The sequence below is a fragment of the Martes martes genome (genome assembly GCF_963455335.1).
Source record: "Martes martes genome assembly, chromosome: 15".
Lineage (NCBI taxonomy): Eukaryota > Metazoa > Chordata > Mammalia > Carnivora > Mustelidae > Martes > Martes martes.
This window is the reverse complement of record NC_137903.1, coordinates 60,431,854-60,454,314: the sequence shown is the minus strand read 5'-3', so window position 1 is coordinate 60,454,314 and position 22,461 is coordinate 60,431,854. Positions and strand designations below refer to the sequence as shown.

The 22,461-nt window shown below is 37.4% G+C and overlaps 1 protein-coding gene across 2 annotated transcripts in view; it reads right to left on the bottom strand.

Moving 5' to 3' along the window:
- AKT3 (AKT serine/threonine kinase 3) overlaps positions 1 to 22,461 on the bottom strand; it is a 291,626-nt gene that overhangs the window by 28,186 nt on the left and 240,979 nt on the right. Inside the window, exons 11-12 of one of the 2 annotated variants that reach the window (XM_080824940.1) lie at positions 16,215 to 16,302; positions 13,980 to 14,996 (exon numbers count right to left, since the gene is read on the bottom strand). In XM_080824940.1, the coding sequence (XP_080681066.1) occupies positions 14,811 to 14,996; positions 16,215 to 16,302 (274 nt within the window). In that variant the 3' untranslated portion in view covers positions 13,980 to 14,810. Of the gene's footprint in view, positions 1 to 13,979; positions 14,997 to 16,214; positions 16,303 to 22,461 lie in introns of those variants that run through there. The other variant, XM_080824939.1, reaches the window with a different exon arrangement.

The following is a 22,461-nucleotide window of genomic DNA, read 5'->3' as shown; positions in this document are numbered from 1 at the left end:
TTCTTATTTGTTTGTTTTTATGAATCAGCAAAGGGTGTGGAATTTTGTCAAATGCTTTTTCTGCACCAACTGAGATGATCATGTGGGTTTTTTCCTTTATTAATGTGGGGTATTTCACTGATTAATTTTAGTCTGTTGAACTGTCTTTGCATTTCTGGGATAAAACTCACTTGATCGTGGTGTACAATCCCTTTAATATGCTACTAATTGGTCTGCTAAGATCTTATTGAGGAATTTTGTATCTATATTAGTTAGGAATATTGGTCTGTAGTCTTCTCTTCTTGTAATGTCTTTGTGTGGCTTTGGAATCAGGGTAAAGCTGGCCTCACAGAGTTAAAACGTATTCACTCCTACAATTTCTTGCAAGAGTTTGAGAAGAAGTGGTGGTATTTCTTCTCTAAATATTTGATAGAATTCTCCAGTGAAGCCATCTGGTCTTGGGCTTTTCCTTGTTGGGATTTTTTGATTACTGATTTAATTGCCTTATTAGTTACAGCTTTACTCAGATTTCCGATTTCTTCTTGAGTCATTTCGGTAGTTTGTATATTTCTAGGAATTTTTCCATCTCATATAGGTTATCCATTTTTACATGTACATCTGTTCAGAGCATTCTCTTATAGTCCTTTTTTTATTTCTATAAAGTCAGTAGTAATGTCCCTATTTGTGATTTTAGCATTTGATTTTTTTCCTTAGTATATCTAACTAAAAGTTTGTTAATTTTATAGATATTTGCAATCAACTTTTTAAAAAAAATTTCTTTATTGTTTTTCTATTCTCTTTTTCATTCATCTCTAATCTTTATGCCAAAAGTTGGCTAAGCTAGATGAAATGATGAGGAGGTAAATTTATCAAGAAGATATAACAATCTTAAATTTGGGAGCATCTACCAGTAGAACTTGAAGATTAAAATAAAGCAAAGCTGATAGAACTAAAAGAGAAATAGTCAAAGCCATAATTACCATTGAGGATTTTCTTCTTCCTTTCTTAGTAACTGATAACAAGTAAACAGTTAATCATTCAGTAAGGATGTAGAAGACTTAACACTATTCATTTACCTGACTTAACAACTGACATTTACAGAACACTGTAAATGATAAGAGAATACATATTCTTTCCAAATGCACGTGAAACATTCATCAATATAAACCATATTTCATAAAACAAATCTCAAAAATTTAGAATATTTAAAATATACAAAGTATGTTCTTTAAGAACAGAATTAAACTTGAGATTAAAACAGAAGGACAGCTGAAAAATGTCCAAATATTATAAATCAAACAATACACTTCAGTAACTCATATGGTCAAAAGAAGAAACCATAAGGGAAATCAGAAAACATTTTGAAACAAATAGTAAGTCACAGTATGACATAACAAAACTTATAGGCTGTGCTCAGAGCTAGAGTTGCTCAGAAGTAAATATATAGCACTACAATGCTGTATTAGAAAAGAAGAAAAGATTCAAATCTAAGTTTAAACTTAATAAATCAGAAAAAGAACTAATTTAAAAAACAAGCTAAAAGAAATAGAAAAAAGAAATCAAGACAATAAACGATCAACTCATTGTCAATTAATTCAACAATCAGACAAAATTTTAAAATTTGTAACTAGAAGTGTCCTATATCCATTAGAGACTGAATTTCTTTAGTCTGGGCTCAGACAGATTCACAGGACATTCTACATTTAAAGAAGAAATATTCCAATTCTATGCAAAATCTTTCATAAAATAGAAGGAAATACCACTCACTTTTGGTCTCTAGCATTATCCTGATTCTAAAACCAGATAGTTAATACATTAAAAAAAAGTATAGCCTACTATTTTTCATTACATGCAATATCTTTGACAAAATGTTAACAAAAGAAATTTAGCAATACATAAAAAATACATACCATGATTGGGGTTAATTTGAGGTGTGTAAGCATAGACATAATATTAAAAAAATCAATGTGATTCACCATATTAACAAACTAAAACAGAAATACCACAACTATGTCAGTGAATGCGGAAAGCAGCATTTTGACAAAATCCAGCATCCATTCATAATAAAAATGTTCACAAAATAGAACAGTGGAAAATTTTGTCAATCTGAGAGATGGTGCACATAAAAAAACCTACAGCTAGTATCATAGTAACTGGGGGATATGTTCATGCTATAATAATTAAATGTCTGTTCTCACCATTTCTATATGACGTTGTTCTGGTGATCCTAATCAGTGCAATTATGTGAGAAAAAAGAAATAAAAGACATACAAATTGAACTCTCTCCTAAAAAAGGTATTAGCACTAGCAAATAAGTTTTAGCCTCATAAACTAGCCTGATAAGCACATAAAATCTCTGCTAGAAACCTATTTACCTCCATTTCTTCAGTTTCTTTTACCCAGTACATAATGTCTGACTTTCAAGACAAAACTACAAGGCATAGTAAAAAATAAAACAAACAAAAACCAAAAAAACAACAGTTTCACAATAAAGAGCAAGCACCAGGACCAGCCTCAGATATGGCAAATATGGGCAAAGATGTTGGAATTATCAGACTGGGAATTTAATTCATCCATGAAAATATATAGTAAGTGTTTTATTTTATTTTTTTTTTTTAAGTGTTTTTGTTTTTTGTTTTTTTTTTTTTTTTTTAAAGATTTTATTTATTTATTTGTGAGAGAGAGAGAGAGAGCGCGAGCGAGCGAGCACAGGCAGAGTGGCAGAGGGAGAAGCAGGCTCCCTGCGGAGCAAGGAGCCCGATGTGGGACTCGATCCCAGGACGCTGGGATCATGACCTGAGCCGAAGGCAGCCGCTTAACCAACTGAGCCACCCAGGCGTCCCTATAGTAAGTGTTTTAATGGAAAAACTGCACTACATGCAAGAACATATGGGTAATGTAAGTGAAGAAATGTATTCTCTAAGAAAGAATAAAAAGGAAATTGTAGAAATAAAAAATACATCATCACAGAAATTAAGAATGCCTTTGATGAGCTCATTAACAATCAGGGCACGGCCAAGGACAGAATCAGTGAGCTTGAAGAAATGGTAATGGGAACTTCCAAAACAGAAATGGAAAGAGAAATAAGAATTGTGAAACAGTAATAAAAGGCGTATGTAATGGAAATATAAGAAGGAGGTTAAAGAGAGAAAGCAGAATATCTAAAGCAATAATGACCGAGCATTTTCCAAAATTAGCACTAGCCAACAAAACAGTATCTCCTAATTTCAGAGAATATGACTCAACATAGAGTCCAAAATTGACACCTAGCCACATTATATTCAAATTGCAGAAAATCAAAGACAAGGATAAAATCTCAAGAAGCCACACACCCCCCCCCCCAAAAAACCTCATCTATAGAGATTCAAACAAGAATTACATTAGATTTCTCTTCAGTAACCATGCAAGTAAGAAAAAAAAATGGAGTAAAATACTTAGTGTTGAAAGAAAAAAAACACTGACCTAGAATTCTGTATCCAGAATATCTTTCAAAAATAAGATATAATACTTTCCTAGACAAACAGAAATTGAGGCAATCTGTCACCAGTAAACCTACCTTACAAGAAATGTTAAAGAAAAAAAAAGTTCAGGGGTGCCTGGGTGACTCAGTCAGTTAAGCGTCTGACTTCAGCTCAGGTCACGATCTCCGGGTCCTGGGAATAGAGCCGTGCATCCACTCCGTGCTCAGCAGGGAGTCTCTCTCTCACCCTCTCCCTTTGCCCCTCCCCCTGCTCATGCTTGCTCTGTCTCTCTCTCAAATAGAGTCTTTAAAAAAAAGTTCATCAGAAAGAAAGAAAATGGTAGAAACTTAGTTCTATAGAAAGAAAGGAGGAATGCTAGAAAAGGAACCAACGAAGGTAAAATAATTTTTTTTTCTCACCCCTAATTGATTTAACAGAAAACAGTTTGTTCACAATAATAATGCAACAATGTATACAGTAACTATAGTTTATGGATGAGTGACATTAATGAGCAATGTTCCTTGGGACAGGAAGGAGGAATTAGGAATACTGCTTTAATGTACCATCTGTGAAATGGTTTAGTATTATTTGAAAAAGGACTTCAATCAGTTATAAATATATACTGCAACCTTAAAGGAAAGCACCAAGACAGTTTAAAAAGAAGTATAAATGATATGCTAAGAGAGGAGAAAAAGATGCATTCTTAGAAAATGTTCAGTTAAAACCAGAAAAATCAGAAAAAGAATGGAACACACAAAAAGAACCAAAGGACAATGAATAGGAAGCAGTAACAGATATGGTAGATAATAATCCAACTATGGCAATAATCACTTTAAATTTCAATGGCCTAAAAACACCAACGAAAAGACAATGACTGCCAGAGTATATAAAAAAACAAGAACCAACTACGTATTATTTACAAGAAATACACTTTCAATGTAAAGACACTGAGAGATTAAAAGTAAAGGGATGGAGGCAGACATACCATGTTGACACTTACCAAAGGAAAGCTGGAGTAGTTACACTAATTTCAAGCAGAGCAGACTTCCGAGTAAGGAGAATTATCACAGACAAAGAAGGACATTACATCATGATAAGGTGGCAAATTCTCCAATATGACCTAAGAATCCTTCATGTGTACGCATCTAACAACAGAGATTCAAAGTACAACAGACAAAAACTGATAGAGGAACAAGGAAAAGCAGGTTAACTCCCTATTACACTTGGAGACATCAAGATCGCTCTATCAGTACCTGACACATCCAGTAGGCAGAAAATTAGTAAGGACATCACTGAACTGAAAAGCACAATCAATCAATTAGACCCAGTTGACATTTATGGACTACTTCATCCCAAGACAGCAGAACACACACTCTTCTCAAGCTCAAAGACCATTCACCAAGACAGACCACATTCTAGGCCATAAAACACACCTTAACAGACTTAAAAGAACAGACATTCAAGGGAACATTCTCAGGCCACAGTGGAATTAAACTGGAAATCAAAAAGAGAATGACAGCTCAAAAACCCCCAAACACTTAGAGTTTAAATCATAATATACCGAAATAACACGAGTCAAACAGGAAGTCTCGGGGAAAAAAATTGAAATATATTGAACTAAATGAAAATGAAAATACAACTTATCAAAAATTTGTGGGATGCAGTGAAACAGAACTTAAAGGAAAATTTATTGCACTGAATCCATTCATTAGAAAGGAAAGATCTGAAGTAATAGTCTAAGCTTACAGCTTAAGAAACTGGAAATAGAAGAGCAAATAAAACCTGTGGTAAGAGAAAGAAATTAACTTCAGAGCAGAAATCAATGAAGCTGAAAACAAAATTGATGAGAAAACCAACAAAACCACCAACGAAACTGCCTCTTGCCAGTACACCTCTGCCACACTGAATGAGAAACTGTATTTCTGCGAAGTCCCCTGGCATTTCTGACAGTGTTCTGTGCTTGTGGATATGCTGCTATTTGGTGCATATTTTTTCATTTTGGCAAAAATGATCTTTTACATTTCCTATTTTATGTATTGCAATCAACTTCGCCCCAAATTATTGTTGTTATCTATTTATCTATTTACTTTTGAGAATATCTGACTGCTTAATCTCTGTTCATCCTCTTTATTTTTTTCACTTTTCTGGGTAATTTTGTTTCAGGTGAGATTCTTTTAAGGAAACCTACTGGTATTTTGTTTTAACCCAATCTGAGGGATCTTAAAACTGTGGCCATTTGCATTTCATGCCATAACTAACATCTGGACAGCTGTCTGTCTTCTTTTATATCCTCAGTACAACGCCTCATGATCAATGGAAGACAGTAATTTTAATGTTAAACTGTAGGAGTGTTTGGTAGATATTTGGAGTCCATCTTTCTTTGATCCAAAGTTTAAGAATGGGCCATTGTTTGAGCACGGAAGGAGCATATCGATGTGGAGCTCCTAGAGGCATATTGTAGCTGACGATCCATCTTCTGTTAGCGCCCATGTTGTACTTGACTTTGCTTCATGGACGAACACCACAGTGATCGCTAACACCTGTGTTAACTGCCACAATCACCAATATCATCAAGATGAATTTTTCAGTTAGAAAAGTGTCCCTGCAACTTTTGCATGATTCTTCACAAGGGATTCCGATACACCTTATAAAAATGCGTCCTCAAACCAACTTCCATTCCTGACTGTGGATATTTTCCAACACTCAGTCCTGGCTCTCACTGTCCTCACACCACCCTCTGTACCTATTTTTTTTTTGACAGAAAGAGAGAGAGAGAGCACAAGTAGGGGGAGGGGCAGAGGGAGAAGCAGACTCCCCGCTGAGCAGGGAGCCCGAGGTGGGACTTGATCCCAACACCTGGGATCATGACCTGAGCCAAAGGCAGATATTGAGCCACCCAGGCACCCCATGCCAGGCTCTCTTTTTCTTTCCCATCAATTTTTCTCATCCCTCCCCTGCTCACAGAGGAAATCCACTCCCACAACCCTTGTTTAAGCAGGTTTCCAGATAGCCATAGCCATTGCTGCCCTCACTTCCAGTGCTAGTCCTGTATCTCTAGCCATTGGATAACTGCATGTGGAATGAAATATTACCATCCCTGCGCAGTCTCTCAATGAGATTCTTTTTTCCAAACTCTACCACCTAAAAGTTTCTCCTAACAAAAGCTGAAAGGGTCCAGTCGTGTTCTGTCAGTGTCCTAGTTGAGTAGGTAAGTAGGTGCATCAAGCAAACAGGAACTAAGCTTGCAGGAAACTACAGCAAATCAGCAGGCGCCCTGCTCCACTTTTTGCATCCAGTTTCAGTCTACCCTGAACTGCGCGCAGGTTCTTCCCAGTCAGCAGATCTTCCTTCATTCATCGCTACTTGATTCATTCTCACATTGGCCTCCGCTTCTGAAATGTCACATTCCCATCGTTTCCTTACCTTATATTTCCTTCAAACATGTTCTTTTTCCATGAATCTTTCCAAGCCCAGGGAGTCATGTCTGAGAAGTGGAGCTAAGTAAACGAGCCTTAGAATAAAGGCTGAAGAGAAGCAATGAACCAAAAACCAGATACCAGATGGAAGCAAGGATCTACATAAAGGAATGGAGAATGCTAAAAGTGTAAATACACAGTTTTAGTCACATCAAAATATAACTTGTCGAGAGCAAAATACAGTTCTCATGGGCTATGACGCTGATGACATGTGAAAGTAAAATGATAGCATAAAGGACGGAAGAGGAAACAAATGTGCTGTGAATGTGATGTGGTTCCAATATTAATTAAAGGTAATCTGTGAAAAGATAAACTTGTGTATGGCAAACTCTGGAAACAACCTCAAAACAATAAAGAGAAGCTGTATAGCTAATAAGACAAGAGCCAAGATAAAACAGAATCATAAAATATTCAATAAATCTCAAAGCAAGCAGATGAAGATAAAGAAAAGAACAGATAAAAAAAAATGGAAAGAAAAAAAAAATCCCAAGATGACAGATTTAAATCCATAGTAATTATGTCAATACTTGCATTAAATGAAAATGGGCTTCAGAGTCCATTTAAAAATCCTATGTTACCTAGTGAGTAAGAAAGAGCAACGCACAGTACAGTGGCTATGGCAGCCCATGTCTTCCTCCTCCCCGTCCTGCCGTGGGGCCAGATCCCCTGACAGTATCCAGCTGGGTTTAAGTCTGGCTGGTGCCACCTGTCTCTATAAAGCCCTCCAAGAAACAGAGTTAGGGTGTGGGTAGCAAAAAGATGGAGCAGAAAAATAAAGAGAAAATCACCGAACATAGATTATTTTTTTGAGAGAGAGAGAGCGAGCATGTGTGTGTGCAGTCGGAGCAGGACAGAAAGAGAGGGATCAAGAATCTCAGGCAAGCTCCATGCTGAGCCCCACCATGGGGCTCGATCTCATGACCCTGAGAGAGTGATCTGAGTTGAAATCAAGAGTCCAACACTTAACCAACTAAGCCACCCAGATACCCCTAAAATTTTTGATCTAAATAATACAGGGGCAAAACAACATAAATTTATCAAAGCTGTCAGTCATCAAGTTCAATTTAGTCAACAAAATCTACATCACATAGCGTAAAGTGAAGCTGAAAAGAAATTGAAGAAAGATGACAAGAAGAAAGAAATGCAAGAGCTAAATGAACTATTCAAAACTGTACTTTTGCTCAAAAAATAATTAAAGGTGCAGATCCTAATCTATGGTATGTGTGCCCTTCAAGCAAGGGCAGTGAACTAAGGGAGGTAAGCATAAGTTGGCTCATGCTGTGACTGGTGAGAAAATGTAATGCAAGAGGTAAAAAACCTGAAAAAGACAGTATGGATAATTGAGGTGAGAGAAAACTGCAGAGAGTGAACAAAAAGTACAGCGAAGTGGAAAAGAGAAAAAAAACCCTCAAAGAGCGTGCAAACATTTTCTTGAAGCTCTGGAAGACAACAAACATGGCTGACTTTGGATATGCCCTGGAGGGGATGATACTTGTATGCATCATCATGCATTTCCTCCCGGATTTGTGGTGAAGAAAGATATAAAGAAGGAAGAGAAAGAAAATGAAATTTCGTAAGACACAAATTGAAAGAGACGTTCTGCCCTAGGTTCCACTGTTACCAACATCACCCACCCAACATTTTCGTGCATGAGAGGAAAGGAAAAGACAGGAAAATAAGGATGAACTTGAGCAAGATAAGGAAAGAAAGCAGACTTCAAAGCAGAGAAAGCACTGGTGATCGTGGCCATGGGGTGTTGGAATTTTGTCCTGCTTGGGCTGATGAGCATAAGGAAGCAGACAGCACCTGTGATACACAGACAACAGGTGAAGGGGGATGATTCAGTGCACACAAACGGAGTGGACTTTATTTATTTATTTATTTATTTTAGATTTTATTTATTTATTTGACAGACAGAGATCACAAGTAGGCAGAGAGGCAGGCAGAGAGAGAGGAGGAAAGCAGGCTCCCCGCTGAGCAGAGAGCCCGATGCGGGGCTTGATCCCAGGTCCCTGAGATCATGACCTGAGTCGAAGGCAGAGGCTTTAACCCACTGAGCCACCCAGGCGCCCCCGGAGTGGACTTTGGCCCGTATATCCCAAGAGGTGTGGATGAGAAAGGCAGTACTGTAGCTAGTCCTGAAAACTCATGTACTTCAAAAAACAATGAAGCCGAGCTTCCAGAGGTAGGGCTGAAGTGGTGGAGGAAGCAATGTGGAAACAACACAACGAACGGAAGAGACAGGAAAACGGAGCCAGGGGTACTGGTCCCATTGATGAAAATCTCTATCCTGCTGAAGACTCAGATAAACTAGAAGAATTAAACACAGTGGAGCCAGAAGAACAATACGAAACATGTCAATGAAAACAGTATGCCAGTTGAAGTTGAAACTGACTACGTTCATTTTTTTTCCACACCAGAATTCTTCAACAGGGTGTCTCTTTCCCATGCTGGTTCCAAAAGGCTTAACCTCCCTCCAAAAAGGGGAACTCTCCCTAAGTCTTGTCTTCTGACTTTGACTACATCTCGTGATAAGTTCAGAGTAGTTAATGGTGAATTGAAAATATAACCGTCACTGCATAAAATGATTAATTGTTGCAACTGTCCACTCACACAGGAAGTGCTACTGCTTTCCAGCTTTTAATTTTTTATTACGAGGACAAGATAAATTTAAAACACCCTTAATTTATGCAGTTTTTAAGGAGTGATTTTACTTTCTTTGAATTTTTATGTTTAAAAGATGCCTAAAATATGAACACTATACTTCATAAAGGAAAATGCATATGTAGATTCACTATTGCTTACCTTTGGGCAATGAGATGGACATTTAAAATGGAATTTCTCTAATCTGACAATATCAGCTTGAATGCCCTGTTTTAAATTTTCCCTCTTCTTTTTTGCCATTAAGTTGTAAATAAAAACCATAATACACATGAAAATAGACACCAACACACAGGAATCAACTATATGATGCCTAAAAGAAAACCCACTTGTAAAAGTAACACGATGGAGATGATAAGATCAAAAGAAAGCTGGACGGAGTACTTATATTAATACCAGAAAAAGTAGATTTCAAAACAATAATTATTGCTATGAATATAAAGGAACACTTCATGAAGATAAAGGGGTAAATTCACCAAGAAGCTATCACAAACCTAAATGTGTACACAACTATCAATGAAGCTTCAAAATACATGAAACAAAAGAGAAACAACTGCACAATTATGGCTCCAGATTTCAAAAACCCTTTTCCAGGGACTGAAAGAACAAATAGAGAGTAAACCAGTAAGAATACAGGAAAGATAAGCACCACCAACCATCTTCATGTCAACGGCTATTGACAGAACACTTTGTGCATTAAAAGCAGAATATACACTCTTTTCAAGTGTACATAGAACATACATCAGAGAGACCGTTTTCTGGGCCATAAAGCAAATTTCAATAAATTTAAAAGGATTAGTATCATATAAAGTATGTTTTCCAAACACAAAAGAGTTTAGTTAGGAATCAGTAACAGAAAAATCTGAAAAATCCATATATTTGGAAATCAAACGATATATTCCTAAATAATCTCCGAGTTAAAAAGGAATCACAAGAGGAATTAAAACTATTTTGAAATGAAAAAAAAAAGTATCAAAACTTGCAAAACAAAGGTAACAGTCCTTCTATGGAAACTCACAGCATTCACTAAGTGCTATGCTACAAAAAGAGAACAGTCCCCCAACAATAATCTTAGCTTCCCCCCAAATAAAATAGGGAAAGAAGAGCAAAGTAAACTCAAAAGAAATGGAATAAAGAAATAGCAAGGAACAGAATTAATCAATGAATAATGAGCAGAAAAAGAATACAGAAAATCAATGAAACCAAAAGCTGGTTCTTTGACAAAATTCAATAGCACTGATATGGACCTCTCACTAGACTGATCAAGAAAAAGAAGCAAGAACACACAAATCACCAATATCAGGATTAAAAGAGAGATCATCATTACATACATTACAACAAACACTGTAAAGACAATAAGGGAATATTATAAATATCTTTAAGCCATTAAATTAGAAAGCTTAGAAGACGAAAGATCCCGAAACATTCAAGAAGCAACAGAGAAGCAGAACAGACCCACAACTATGAAACAAAATGAGCTCAGAGCTAAAAACCTCCCAAACAAATACAAAACTCCAGGCCCAAGTGGCTTCACTGTAAATTCTAGCAAAGATTTTAGGAACAGATAATACAAATTCTATATGAACAATCCCATATAATTAAAGAAGAGTTAATACTTCTCTCTTCATTTTAAAAAATCAAACATGATCCCAAAATGAAAATCATACAAAAACATTTCAGGAAAAAATGACGCCCCAGTATCACTCAGGATTTAAGGATAAAAAAATCCTTAAAAAATCCATTGTATCAAATCTAGCAATACATAATAAGGGCATCAGGAATATGTGGGTTTTCCAGGAATGGAGGTTCACTGAACATTAGAAAGCCAATCAGTGTAATTCACCATCTTAATAGAATATAAGAGAAAAACCATAGGGTCATTACAACAAATGCAGAAAAACTTTTAATGAAATTCTACACCTCTTCAGGATAAAAACTATTAGCACACTAGGAACAGACAGGAACTTCCTCAACCTAATAAAGGAGGTATAGAAAGCTTACACTAACATCGCATTTTTATAACTTGTTATACTGAAATAATTTTAGGCTTAGAGAAGCTTACAAAAATAGTACAAAAAGCTCCCCTATCCCATTTACTCACCTGCTCCTAAGGATAATATCTCATACAATCAAGCACCATGCTCAAAACTAAGAAATTAACACTGGTACAAAACTGTTATCAACAACCTTATCTGGACTTCACCACCTTCCCACTATGGCCCTCTGCTGTCCTAGGACCCCGTCTGGGAACCTGTCTGGGACCCTGTCCGGGACCCCGCACTGCATTTGGTCAGTGTGCCCTCCATCTTCTTCAGCTGGCCCGGTTCTGTAGTCAATCCTTTCCTCGCATGAAGTTGACACTTTTGGGTTTACCTGGCCAGAGAAATGTCCCCTCCATTTGGGTATTTCAGGTTTTCTCATCATTATGTTGAGGCTATGCAGAGAATACCACAAAAGTGATCGAGCCTTCCCACATTCTGTATCAGGGGCTACAGGATACCAAGTCTGTCTGATCACTGGTGATGCTAATCTCGGTCAGCAGGCTTAAGACACAGTCTACCAGGCTTTTCTACCAAAAAGTTACTCTTTCAAGCTTTGTATACAATAAATGTTTGAGGACCGATACATTGAGACTACGCAATTATTTCTTAGACTTTTACCCACCGATCTTAACATTCATTGGTAGATCCCACATGCAGTAAGTTCCCCTCTGAGGGTCTGATGGTGATTTTCTAGTTCCCTCATTCCTTCTACATTTATTTTATTTGTTTGTTTTGTTTCATTTTATTCTGATACTCACAAGATTTTTTATTTAAATATTTATATATTTTTTCATTTTATTGTCTTCTTAAAGTTTTAATGCTACTTATGACTATATAACGTATCTATCTACATAGTTAAAAATTCAAAAGTTCCAAAAAAATAAAAATAAAAATAAAAATAAAAATTCAAAAGTTCCAAAACTACATGTAATGAAAAGTTGAACACACACCATGGGTCTCATTCACTTAGTTCCCTCTCCTGAGGCAACCAATGTTACCAGTATCTTAACATGTTTCCAGCTGTATAATGCATAAGAAGTATATACACACATATATTTTTTCCATTATGAAACTACATTTATTAACTGGAATTCACCTATAAGGAAGACATATCCCTTCTTCTTAACATTTTATTTGTTCAATCATTTATTTTTGTAGTGTGGAAGTTTTATTCCTTGGGTCATAATAGACTAATAAATAATAGTAATAAACAATAAACTATTTGTTATTTAAATTTTTCCAGCTTTCATCACTGGGACTTATTTAAGGTTCACTCCTGCATCCTATTAATGCACCTCTATCTATCTGTCTATCTATCTACCTACCTACCTATCAACCTATTTTTGTTTTTTACTTTTTGGCACCACAAAATTCCATGGGCTTATCTTTTATTTTCCCCATCCAAGCTCTGAAATCAACTACTTTTCCAAATAACCTTGGTTCTTTGCTTGGAAGAATGATATTTAAAAACTAAGATTTCAGCACTATCTGTGATAATTAACATCATATTTAATGATAAAATATGTTTTCTGCATGAGACCAAGAACAAAACCAGGATGTTCACTCCATCATTTCTATTCAACATTACGTTGAGGTCCTAGCCAATATACTGAGGCAAAACCAAAAACCAAAAACCAAAAACCAAAACTAAAACCAAAAACAAAACATACCAATTGATAATGAGGTAAAACTTCTTATTTACATTAGGATATAATCACCTATGCAGAGAATATTGACTAATCCGCACACACACACACACACACACAAAAGCTACTAAGTGAGCTTTGCAAGTTTGCAGGACATGAGGTAATATACAAAATCAATTGTATTTCTATATGCTGGTAACAAACACTATGAAAATAAAATTTTAAAATACCATTTTTATCAGAAGACATGAAATACTTAAGGACAAAACTAACAAAATACAGATAAGACTCGAACATGGAAAATTATGAAACATTACAGACGGACATTAAAGAAAACCTAATTAAATGGAGAGGCATACGATGTTCATGGATCTGAAGCCTTAATCCTGTTCAAATGTCAATTCTGCCACAAATTTATCCAGATTCAACACGGTATCACATAAAATCCCAGCAGACTTTTTGCAGAAGATAACAAACTGAGTATAAAGTTTATATAGAAACTTATCCAGATAAATTAATCTTCTAAAACATCCTCCAGAGAATCTTAAAGCCTGAAGGCATTTTAGAGATCATAATTTTATGTGAGCAAAATGACTTGTCCATTTCTCCACAGGAAGGAAGAAGCAAATCTAGGGCACGGATCTCCACACTTCAATCTTGTGCTCTTCATGATATTCGCAATTAAGGTTAATTCTTTTTTTTTTTCTTACTTAACCTAGGAAGAGATTTAGATTTCCCTTCAAGATACTAGCTTCTCTATATGTCATCTCTAGCTTTGCCGCAATATATAGAAAACTGGCCAACGATTATGTAATGATAAACCTACAAAACAGTAAAACTCCCAAAGAGTATTACAGCATTCCCATAATTAATCCCCTGTTTCTTAGTGATACAAACTCAGACAGACCCAATCACGTTTTCGCAGCCTTCCAGAGACGGACTCAAAATGTGCGGATGCTGCTATCACGCTGCTATTCTGTCCCTCAAGCAGGGAAGATGGCTGGAAACATCTGTGCCTCATCTGACATCCACCCGGGTAAACCTGCAGTAGAGCTCGGTCCCTGATAAATTCTATTTATGGACACTGTAACTTTCGTGGTTGTGTTTCTTTATGGAAGACACTTAAGACCTCTTCTCAGATTAAGTGGCACCTATGTTTATCAATTATAACAATTTGAACTCATGTCTCCACAGTACATCATCTAAAGCTATTCTCCCTGCTGGCTGACCCCCTCCCATCCCATTCACCTCAAAGGAGCTGGCGGGTGTCTTGCTTTCACCTCGGCTCTGGGCATGTCCAGCCCCAAGGAGCAGAGACAGGACGTGTGTCTCTCAGAGCTTTCCCTAGGTGATCCCACTTAACACAGAGAGCTGAACCCTGCCGAGGAAATCTTCGTGGCATATCTTAGTCTCCTGACAGGACGGAAGAAAGTCCATGTTTTGCCTCTTCTTTCAGTTGGCCGTGACGCACTGGTGCCTCACAATTCTCTCCTCAAGAAATGTTTTCTCTCCTTCCTTCTCTCTTCCTCTGTTTTTTTTTCTTTTTTAATTTTGCTTGGTGAGGATCCAGCAAAGGGGTATTTGTTTGCAGCCTATAGCTTTGTACACCAAAGAAAACCTCTGACCCTGTGTTATTTCTGGGAGACTAAGAAGACTTTGATCCTTCTCTTTGACGAGGGTCTTTTGTAGTGAACGGATTTGATAAAAACAGTACATATCCACCATTAGGGTCTAAAGAGGGAAACAACCCACAAAGAACATCACCAGCATTATAAAGTGGATGTCTAGTCATCTACAGGAAGTAAATAAACGTTTTTTAAGAATGGTCCTGTGCTTCTCAGAAGGGTCAAGAAGGATCTAACATCTACCCCTGTGCTTTGCACCCGGTGGAAGTATGAAGTTCGAGTAGAGGTGTTTAATACCACACAACTATTTTATAAGAAATGCTTAGAAAATCACCATACTCCCCATTCCCATAACATAATGCAGAAATTCAGTACTTGTCTTCTTCCTATAAGTCATATGGTATCATTCTATCTTTATCTTAGGGATTAATAGAAGAGAATATTGGGCACAAAATAGATATTTCCTAAATGTTGACTGTATATGTTTCAGAGAAAAACAGGGAAAACTGGAATAAATTGAAATAGAAGGACTAACGAACAAAGAACACAAAGATAAAGATTCTAAGCAAATATGGCATTACATAAAAACTTCATAGTAAAATTCTGGTAAAAATTTTACATGAGCATTTGAAAACCAAAAAATCAAAATCAGTGCCTATATGCACAATAACTGAAATAGAAGAAATAAAATAGACAAAGATTAAAAAGAAGGACCAGACACAATAATTTCCTGTCCTAAGCAAAAATTACAGTATTAAAAACAAGCAATAAGCAGATTACAATAACGTTACAAAATTAGTAGCATCCATTTTGTGGGCATTAAAATTCAGTTTCAAATAACAGAAAAGCCCCAAATAAGAAAAATATCCATTTCTTTGCTAAATATTGAAAACTAAAGGGCTTTTTAATTCCTTTTCAAATAAGATTTGTATGACTAAATTTGTAGAGCTCACTTTAAAATTAAAGACATAAAGACAAGGAAAAACATTCTGATTTGTTTGCTAGTTTTCTTAAAGAATAACACAACATTGGGGTCTTTTTTTTTCTCCTAATGTTAAGGAAACAATGAGAAGCAAACTAACATTACTGTGATAAAAGAAAAATCAACCGACCATACTGAATAACATTTCAAGATGCATTTTGGGGGTCAGAATTATCAATAAATTTTTGGCCTAATTTCAATATTATATTCAATTATATGTAGAGTAAAAATGAAAACTATCATTACATCACTGAACTGAATTTTATTCACTTAAAAAATTTTTTTGGCCATAAATTCATTTTAGCCAAAATATATAAAGATTGTTCCATGAAAATAACCTACCTTTTTATCGTATACATCCTGCCAGTTGACTCCAGAGAAGAAACTGTGCCTCATAATTTCTTTTGCATCATCTGGGCCCCCGCCAAGGCTAAAAGACAGACACCAGAGTGAGAGAGCATTAAGACATTTACATAAGCCCAACAGGAAACAAAAAAGTGTTCGCAAAATGTAATTCTCTGTGGCATACATAGTTCTTGAGATCAAGAGCTGCACCAATAAAAAACTTTTGCTGTCAGATCTGATTTCCCTAATGTGCTATTAATAAGAAGTCAGTTGAGCACCAACTCTTGATTTTTGGCTCAGGTACGTTACGTCACAATCTCAGGGTCTAGGGACAGAGCTTCGTGTCGGGAGTGTGCTTGAAAGTCTCCCTCTTCCTCTGCCTTGCCCTCCACCACCCTTGCACTCTGTCTCTCAAATAAATAAATCTTGAAAAAGAAAAAAAAGAAGAAGAAGAAGAGGTAGTCTCAGGACAATGTCGTACCTGAAAAGAGTGCAAGGTTTGGGGACAAAACTGAAATAGGCAACCAGCTCTGAAACTTATAAGATTTGTGACGAGGAACAAGCTCCTTAGTCCCAGTGTCCCCTCTGTAGAGGGGAGACAATGATACCAGCCCTGTGGATCCCTGCGAGGGTTAGGAATAACAGAGGTAAGCAGCTGGCTCAACAAATGGTAGCAATTACCAGTCAATTCTATAAACCAAATTTATTTTGGTTAAAACTCAGGTCAAACTGAATCCTTGTCACCATAAATTCTGAAATGACTAAATAATTAGTTAGAAAAAGCAACTTGTATAGTATTGCTAACAGATAGAAACTCAGGGGCTATTTTCATACCTCAAGTGGATTTCCACAGAAATGACACTGCTAATCTATGAAATACCACTGCAACGTGATTTATTCTGCAAGCTGCAGTACATGTTACAAATTTAAAGATGCTCCCCCATCTTTCCAGGTACTCTTACTTAACGAAAAGCTGGCATGGTATGAAATTCAGGTACTTTCTGGCTTCCTCGGTTTCAAACACATAGTGCATACTAGTCACTATGAAGAAGGAAGGAGAAAAGAAAAAAACAAAACAAAACAAAGCAAAATTTAAAAAAACAACAGATGGAAAGCAAGGAGGGAGTGAAAGAGAGAAAGGGAAGAAAAAAAGAATGGGGAAAGGACAAGGGAAAGAAAGGAAAGGCGATCTGTTTAAATCTGGATCGACAAAAGCAAGCCTTCTCTGGTCTTGTTAGCAGCTAGGAACTGTGTGCGCCCGTAAAGGCATAACAGCCAGTTCTCTGCGGAAAACGATGCATGTGTCATATTACGTATGCAGATTATGTATACATGTTTGTTATGAATTTTACAGACATAAAGGACGTGAGGCATAAAATTGATAAAGAATGGTAAAATACAGAATGCCCTTTACTCTAAATCAGCCAAGTGATGCTCACAGATAACATTTGTTAATTTTGCTGAACTCAAAAGCCACTAACTGGCTTAGGAGTAGCTCCAAGGTGAATACTGGCTGATCTTTTTGTTTATGGTGAAGACTAATTTGAAAGTGATAAAACAAAGATACACGTCAGACCTTCGCTTGCTTGTCAGTTACATGAGTGACTTCCTTGATGAATGGTGGAAGACTATTTCCTCATTTTTGTGTGCCATTCACAATAGAATGGATACAAACAGAACAAACTTTAAGATATAATCTGTGTGGGGGTGCCTGGGTGGCTCAGTCAGTCAGTTAAGTGTCTGACTCTTAATTTCAGCTCAGGTCATGATCTCAGAGCTGTGAGACTGAGCCCGTGTCTGGCTCCGTGCTGGGCATGGAGCCTGCTTAAGATTCTCTCTCTGTCCCTCCCTCCTGCTCTCTCTCTCTAAAAAAATAAGATAAAAATAAAATGTAATCTTCATTATTAACATCTTCTCTATTAGTTTCTTAAATCTAAACAATCAACAAAACAATAAAGCAAGCCCTGACTTACAAAGTTTGCCAGTTTTGGTGATATAAATACTCTCCCCATGGCCAATTTCAAGTTAGGAACCTGACGTCACGCAACACAGAAGTGGAAAGACGTGCACAGAAACAAACCATTGTTTGGTATTTCTATACAGACACAACAGTTAAAAGCAACCTCAAAAGCACCAAGAAGGGCAAAACGTAACAAAATTATTAAGGAGTGCTGAATTTTGAGTATTTATTACCTTTGTTTTTAATGTCCTTGATTTGATTTGTAAGCTCATATAATTTGATTTTTAATAATGACCCTATTAAGCAACCAGCTCACAAAATCCTTGGAATGTAACAACTGGCTCTTATGAGTTGGTTCATGCCAACTCCCACACACCACTGGGTAGGAAGAAACACAAACAGGTCATAATAAACAAATGATAATACAATCTAATGGTGCTGGTTATTATTAGGTATAAGGAACACACGACAGGGGAAGAATCCAGGATTCCCTGACACATGGTCAGAATGGAAAATACAACCATGAGCCGATATCTGAGTATCTGTGATGATGATCCATGGTTCCCACAGTCTAGGTCTCCTGTCCCAGATCGCAGGGGATGAACTACAAGGCTGACAGCGAACTTCTAGGCTGGACCAGATGGTATGAGTGGTGTTCATAGTCACTGGCGGGTCTGTATTCAGCTAACGTCAGCGCTCTGCCCCCTGGCCTCGCTCTTTCTCCGTCTACTCCAAGTGGTGTATGTCCCTCCCCGTCTGGGCTGCAAATTCTTTTGAGGGTAGAGATCGGGACTGGATGATCCGAAAAGCATTTCAAGCTTGTACTTAGGGAGCCGGAAAAGCAGACACACCAAAATAAGTGTTTCTGAAGAGAATTTAACATCTCAGAAGTATGCATCAAAGTAGTCCGCATGAGGAAACTCAGAAGCTCGCTGCACTTTCTTACCCTTCCGCTATTGTTTCTCTTTTGAATGACACAGGAGATAGTGGGGGAGGTGGGAGTTGGGAGTAGAGAACCTTCATCATTTTGTAAATAGAAGGTTTTTATCCAGCTTCAGTTACTCATTTTATGTCACCCCTCTGTTCTCTTGCAATAGCTTGGCTTTGGACATTGCCAGCATTTAATCTATATTTATCAAATACATAAAAAACTAAAGTATCAGCCATGAGTACTACGCGAAGTCTAAGAATATAATCTTAGACTGCCATTTTAGAAGCTGGGAGAGATTCTTTAACACGCGCTTTCTCCAAGTGTGAAACTGTCAAAAATTTCAATGTCAATGACTCTCTAATATACAATTTAAGACTTCAAAATAATATCAAAATACGATTTGCACGAAGATATTTATGTCTAAGAATAGTAAACTCCAATACCAGAATGCCAAGCTAAATCCTCAGCTACTCTGGATTCTTCGTTATTAGCAACATCGTGTAACGCGTATTTTCCTGGTGTTACCGAATGCAGCGCAAGGTCATGCTTTTCCTCTCAACTGTGCATAGGAGGATAAAGGAGATACCAACAGAATGAGCAAAGTGATGGAGAATACGAAATAAAGGCAAAGTAGTTGACCCTTTGGTAGAACTGACGGTAAAGAATATCAGAAAAATTCATCAGTATTTAAAACTGTCGAAGAGGAAAAATAATGAAGTGCATCGTAATGCCATCTTACTATGTTTCCAAAGACTTTTCAGGGTCCTTTAGTGCCTCTTTCCCTTCTTCCTACCTCTCGAATTCTGAGCTTTCCCAGGATACTGTCCCTAGGCCTTCTTCCCTTTGTCCTAGACTCCCCCACTATTCTCAGGGCTCCAGCTGCCTCTGAGCCATCCACGGGGCCCCAAACCATATATCCAGCCACTGTGTATCTATTAAGCACTGGTACGGTTTTGAGCTGCTGTTTTCACATTTCCATGTAGGTTTTCTCACAGATCTGACTCGGTACAGCCAAAGTGAGTATCAGCATCCTTCCCACAAGCTCCTTTGCCTGTGCTCCCTGTCTGCTAATTAACACCCCACTCTCCGAAAGAGAAACACAGAGGAACCCCCAACTCCTGCCACTTCCTCACTATTTCTATTCAATTATCCACCAATTCTGATTGATTGCTCCTCGACCACTGCCTCTGGAAGCACCCCATCTCTTCTCTGGACAATCCCACATGTGTTTTCAACGGCTTTGCCTACCTGCCCCTGGCCCTTCCCTGTTCTAATCCATCCATGACAAAGCTGCTGGTGTTATCTTTCATAACACAAATCCGATTACATCATCTCTTACTTCATAATTCGGTGGTTTTTCATCCCCTTCCAAATAAAGAGTAAATATTCTCTAAGAAGCATAAGGTCTTTGCAATCTACCATTTCAGCTTTATCTCCCAACATTACCCAACTCATACTCTACACTCTAGTCGCTGAACTTGTCAAATGCCATGTTCATTCATAATTCTACATTCCTTTTCATGGCAATTTCTCTGCATGAACAACCCCCTGTGGACTCCAACCCGCCTAGCCCCCGAGACAGAGCTAATAATTCCAACATGCATTTGTAGGTAGAGCTGAGCTGTAAGTACAGTTCTGTGTCCGGCATTATTCTATGAACAGCGACAGCAGAACTTCGTCTCACTCATCCTCGCATTCCCGATACTTTATTTTTTTTAAAAGATTTTATTTATTCATTTGACAGAGATCACAAGTAGGCAGAGAGGCAGGCAGAGAGAGAGGAGGAAGCAGGCTCCCTGCCAAGCAGAGAGCCCGATGCGGGGCTCCATCCCAGGACCCCAGGATCATGACCCAAGCTGAAGGCAGAGTCCCTAACCCACTGAGCTACCCAGGTGCCCCATTCCCGATACTTTAATGCAATAGTGGAGGCACTTGTTATATCTGCCTTAAATGAAAACAGTAAATCATTGCAAACACCCTGTCTTCCCTTCAGATAATACCAACCTCTGGATGGACAAACCTTCAGTTGTCCTAGATATCAGCCCACTAACAATCTGGAAATTTACCTACTTACTCAACAATTACTAAGTATCCATCATGTGCTATCCCAGGGTGGGGGGCAGGGGCAGCGAACAGGAAAATGAATGAGACACAGACATGAGAACCACAAATGCAAGGTTGTTCTGCTAGCTACTTACAGAGGGGGGGCCATAAAGTCAAGGGCTGTCAGAGTTACCTGGAGGAGTCACAAAAGGATAGGCTAAAAATTCATTGCCCTTGAAATCCAAGCCAAATATTAGAACCCAAAATCAAGCAGATAAAATGGAAATCCTGGTTCTGCTTAAAGATCATCTATTACCAAGTGCTGTCTGTTACATGAATTGTGAAATAATCACACTCAGTGGAACACATTTCAAAACCTGAACCCACTGAGAAGCGGCTGCATTGCAAATAAAAGATACAACAGAAATACCAAGTGGGCATCAAGAAAGTTGATTACTCCTGTTCTACAGGAATTTTCTGGAGCATAAATTACTTAACCCTCTCCAGGCCTCAGTTTTGCCCTCAGTCAAATGTCAATGAGAAACCTACCTATCAACTCTACAAGGCTAGAGAAACAGCAAAGGGGACCACAGATAAGCAAATGCCCTAAAAAAGAACACTTAAAACCACTCTACAAACACGAGGTAAGTTTCCCATTACTAGGATCATAAAACACATTTTGAAAGGGTCTTCAAGAGGCAAAAGGATGGTGTCTCTTTTACTATGTTTGCTTATTTCTGCTGAAGAATAAAATCATGCCCCTCATAAAGTTTAGAGGCTACAAGCGTGTGATGGAAACCATCGCTAATGTAAACAAAACCCACATTTTAGGATTCATTTATTCCTTCTTTCATTAATTCAGTCTGTTGACAAATACATAATGAGCAGCAAAAAAAAAAAAAAAAAAAAAAACAGAACTGTGCAAAAACACATTATGGGAGGGAAGATTTGACAATAAAATCTTGAAATCTATCCTCAAGATGTTTAATATTGAAGTGATTTTTTAGAGCAATGCTGGCATGCCTACTCATCTACAGGAAAGGGTGGCCACACACATGTATAAAAGAGATTAAGGGACGTTTTTACAATAATAGTCATTCCATATATGACTTACAAATTATATGTGTAAATGAATATAGAAACATGAACAGAGAACACTAAGCTCACTGATTAATTAAGCAAAGGTCTGTAGGATGCTTCAGGTCACAGTTGTAGCTACAAAAGAAATACAAAGTATGTAAAGGTATTTGGCCCTTAACCCTCTCTGGCAGTACACAGAGAAGTGTATCTTCAAATGGCAAACAAACAAA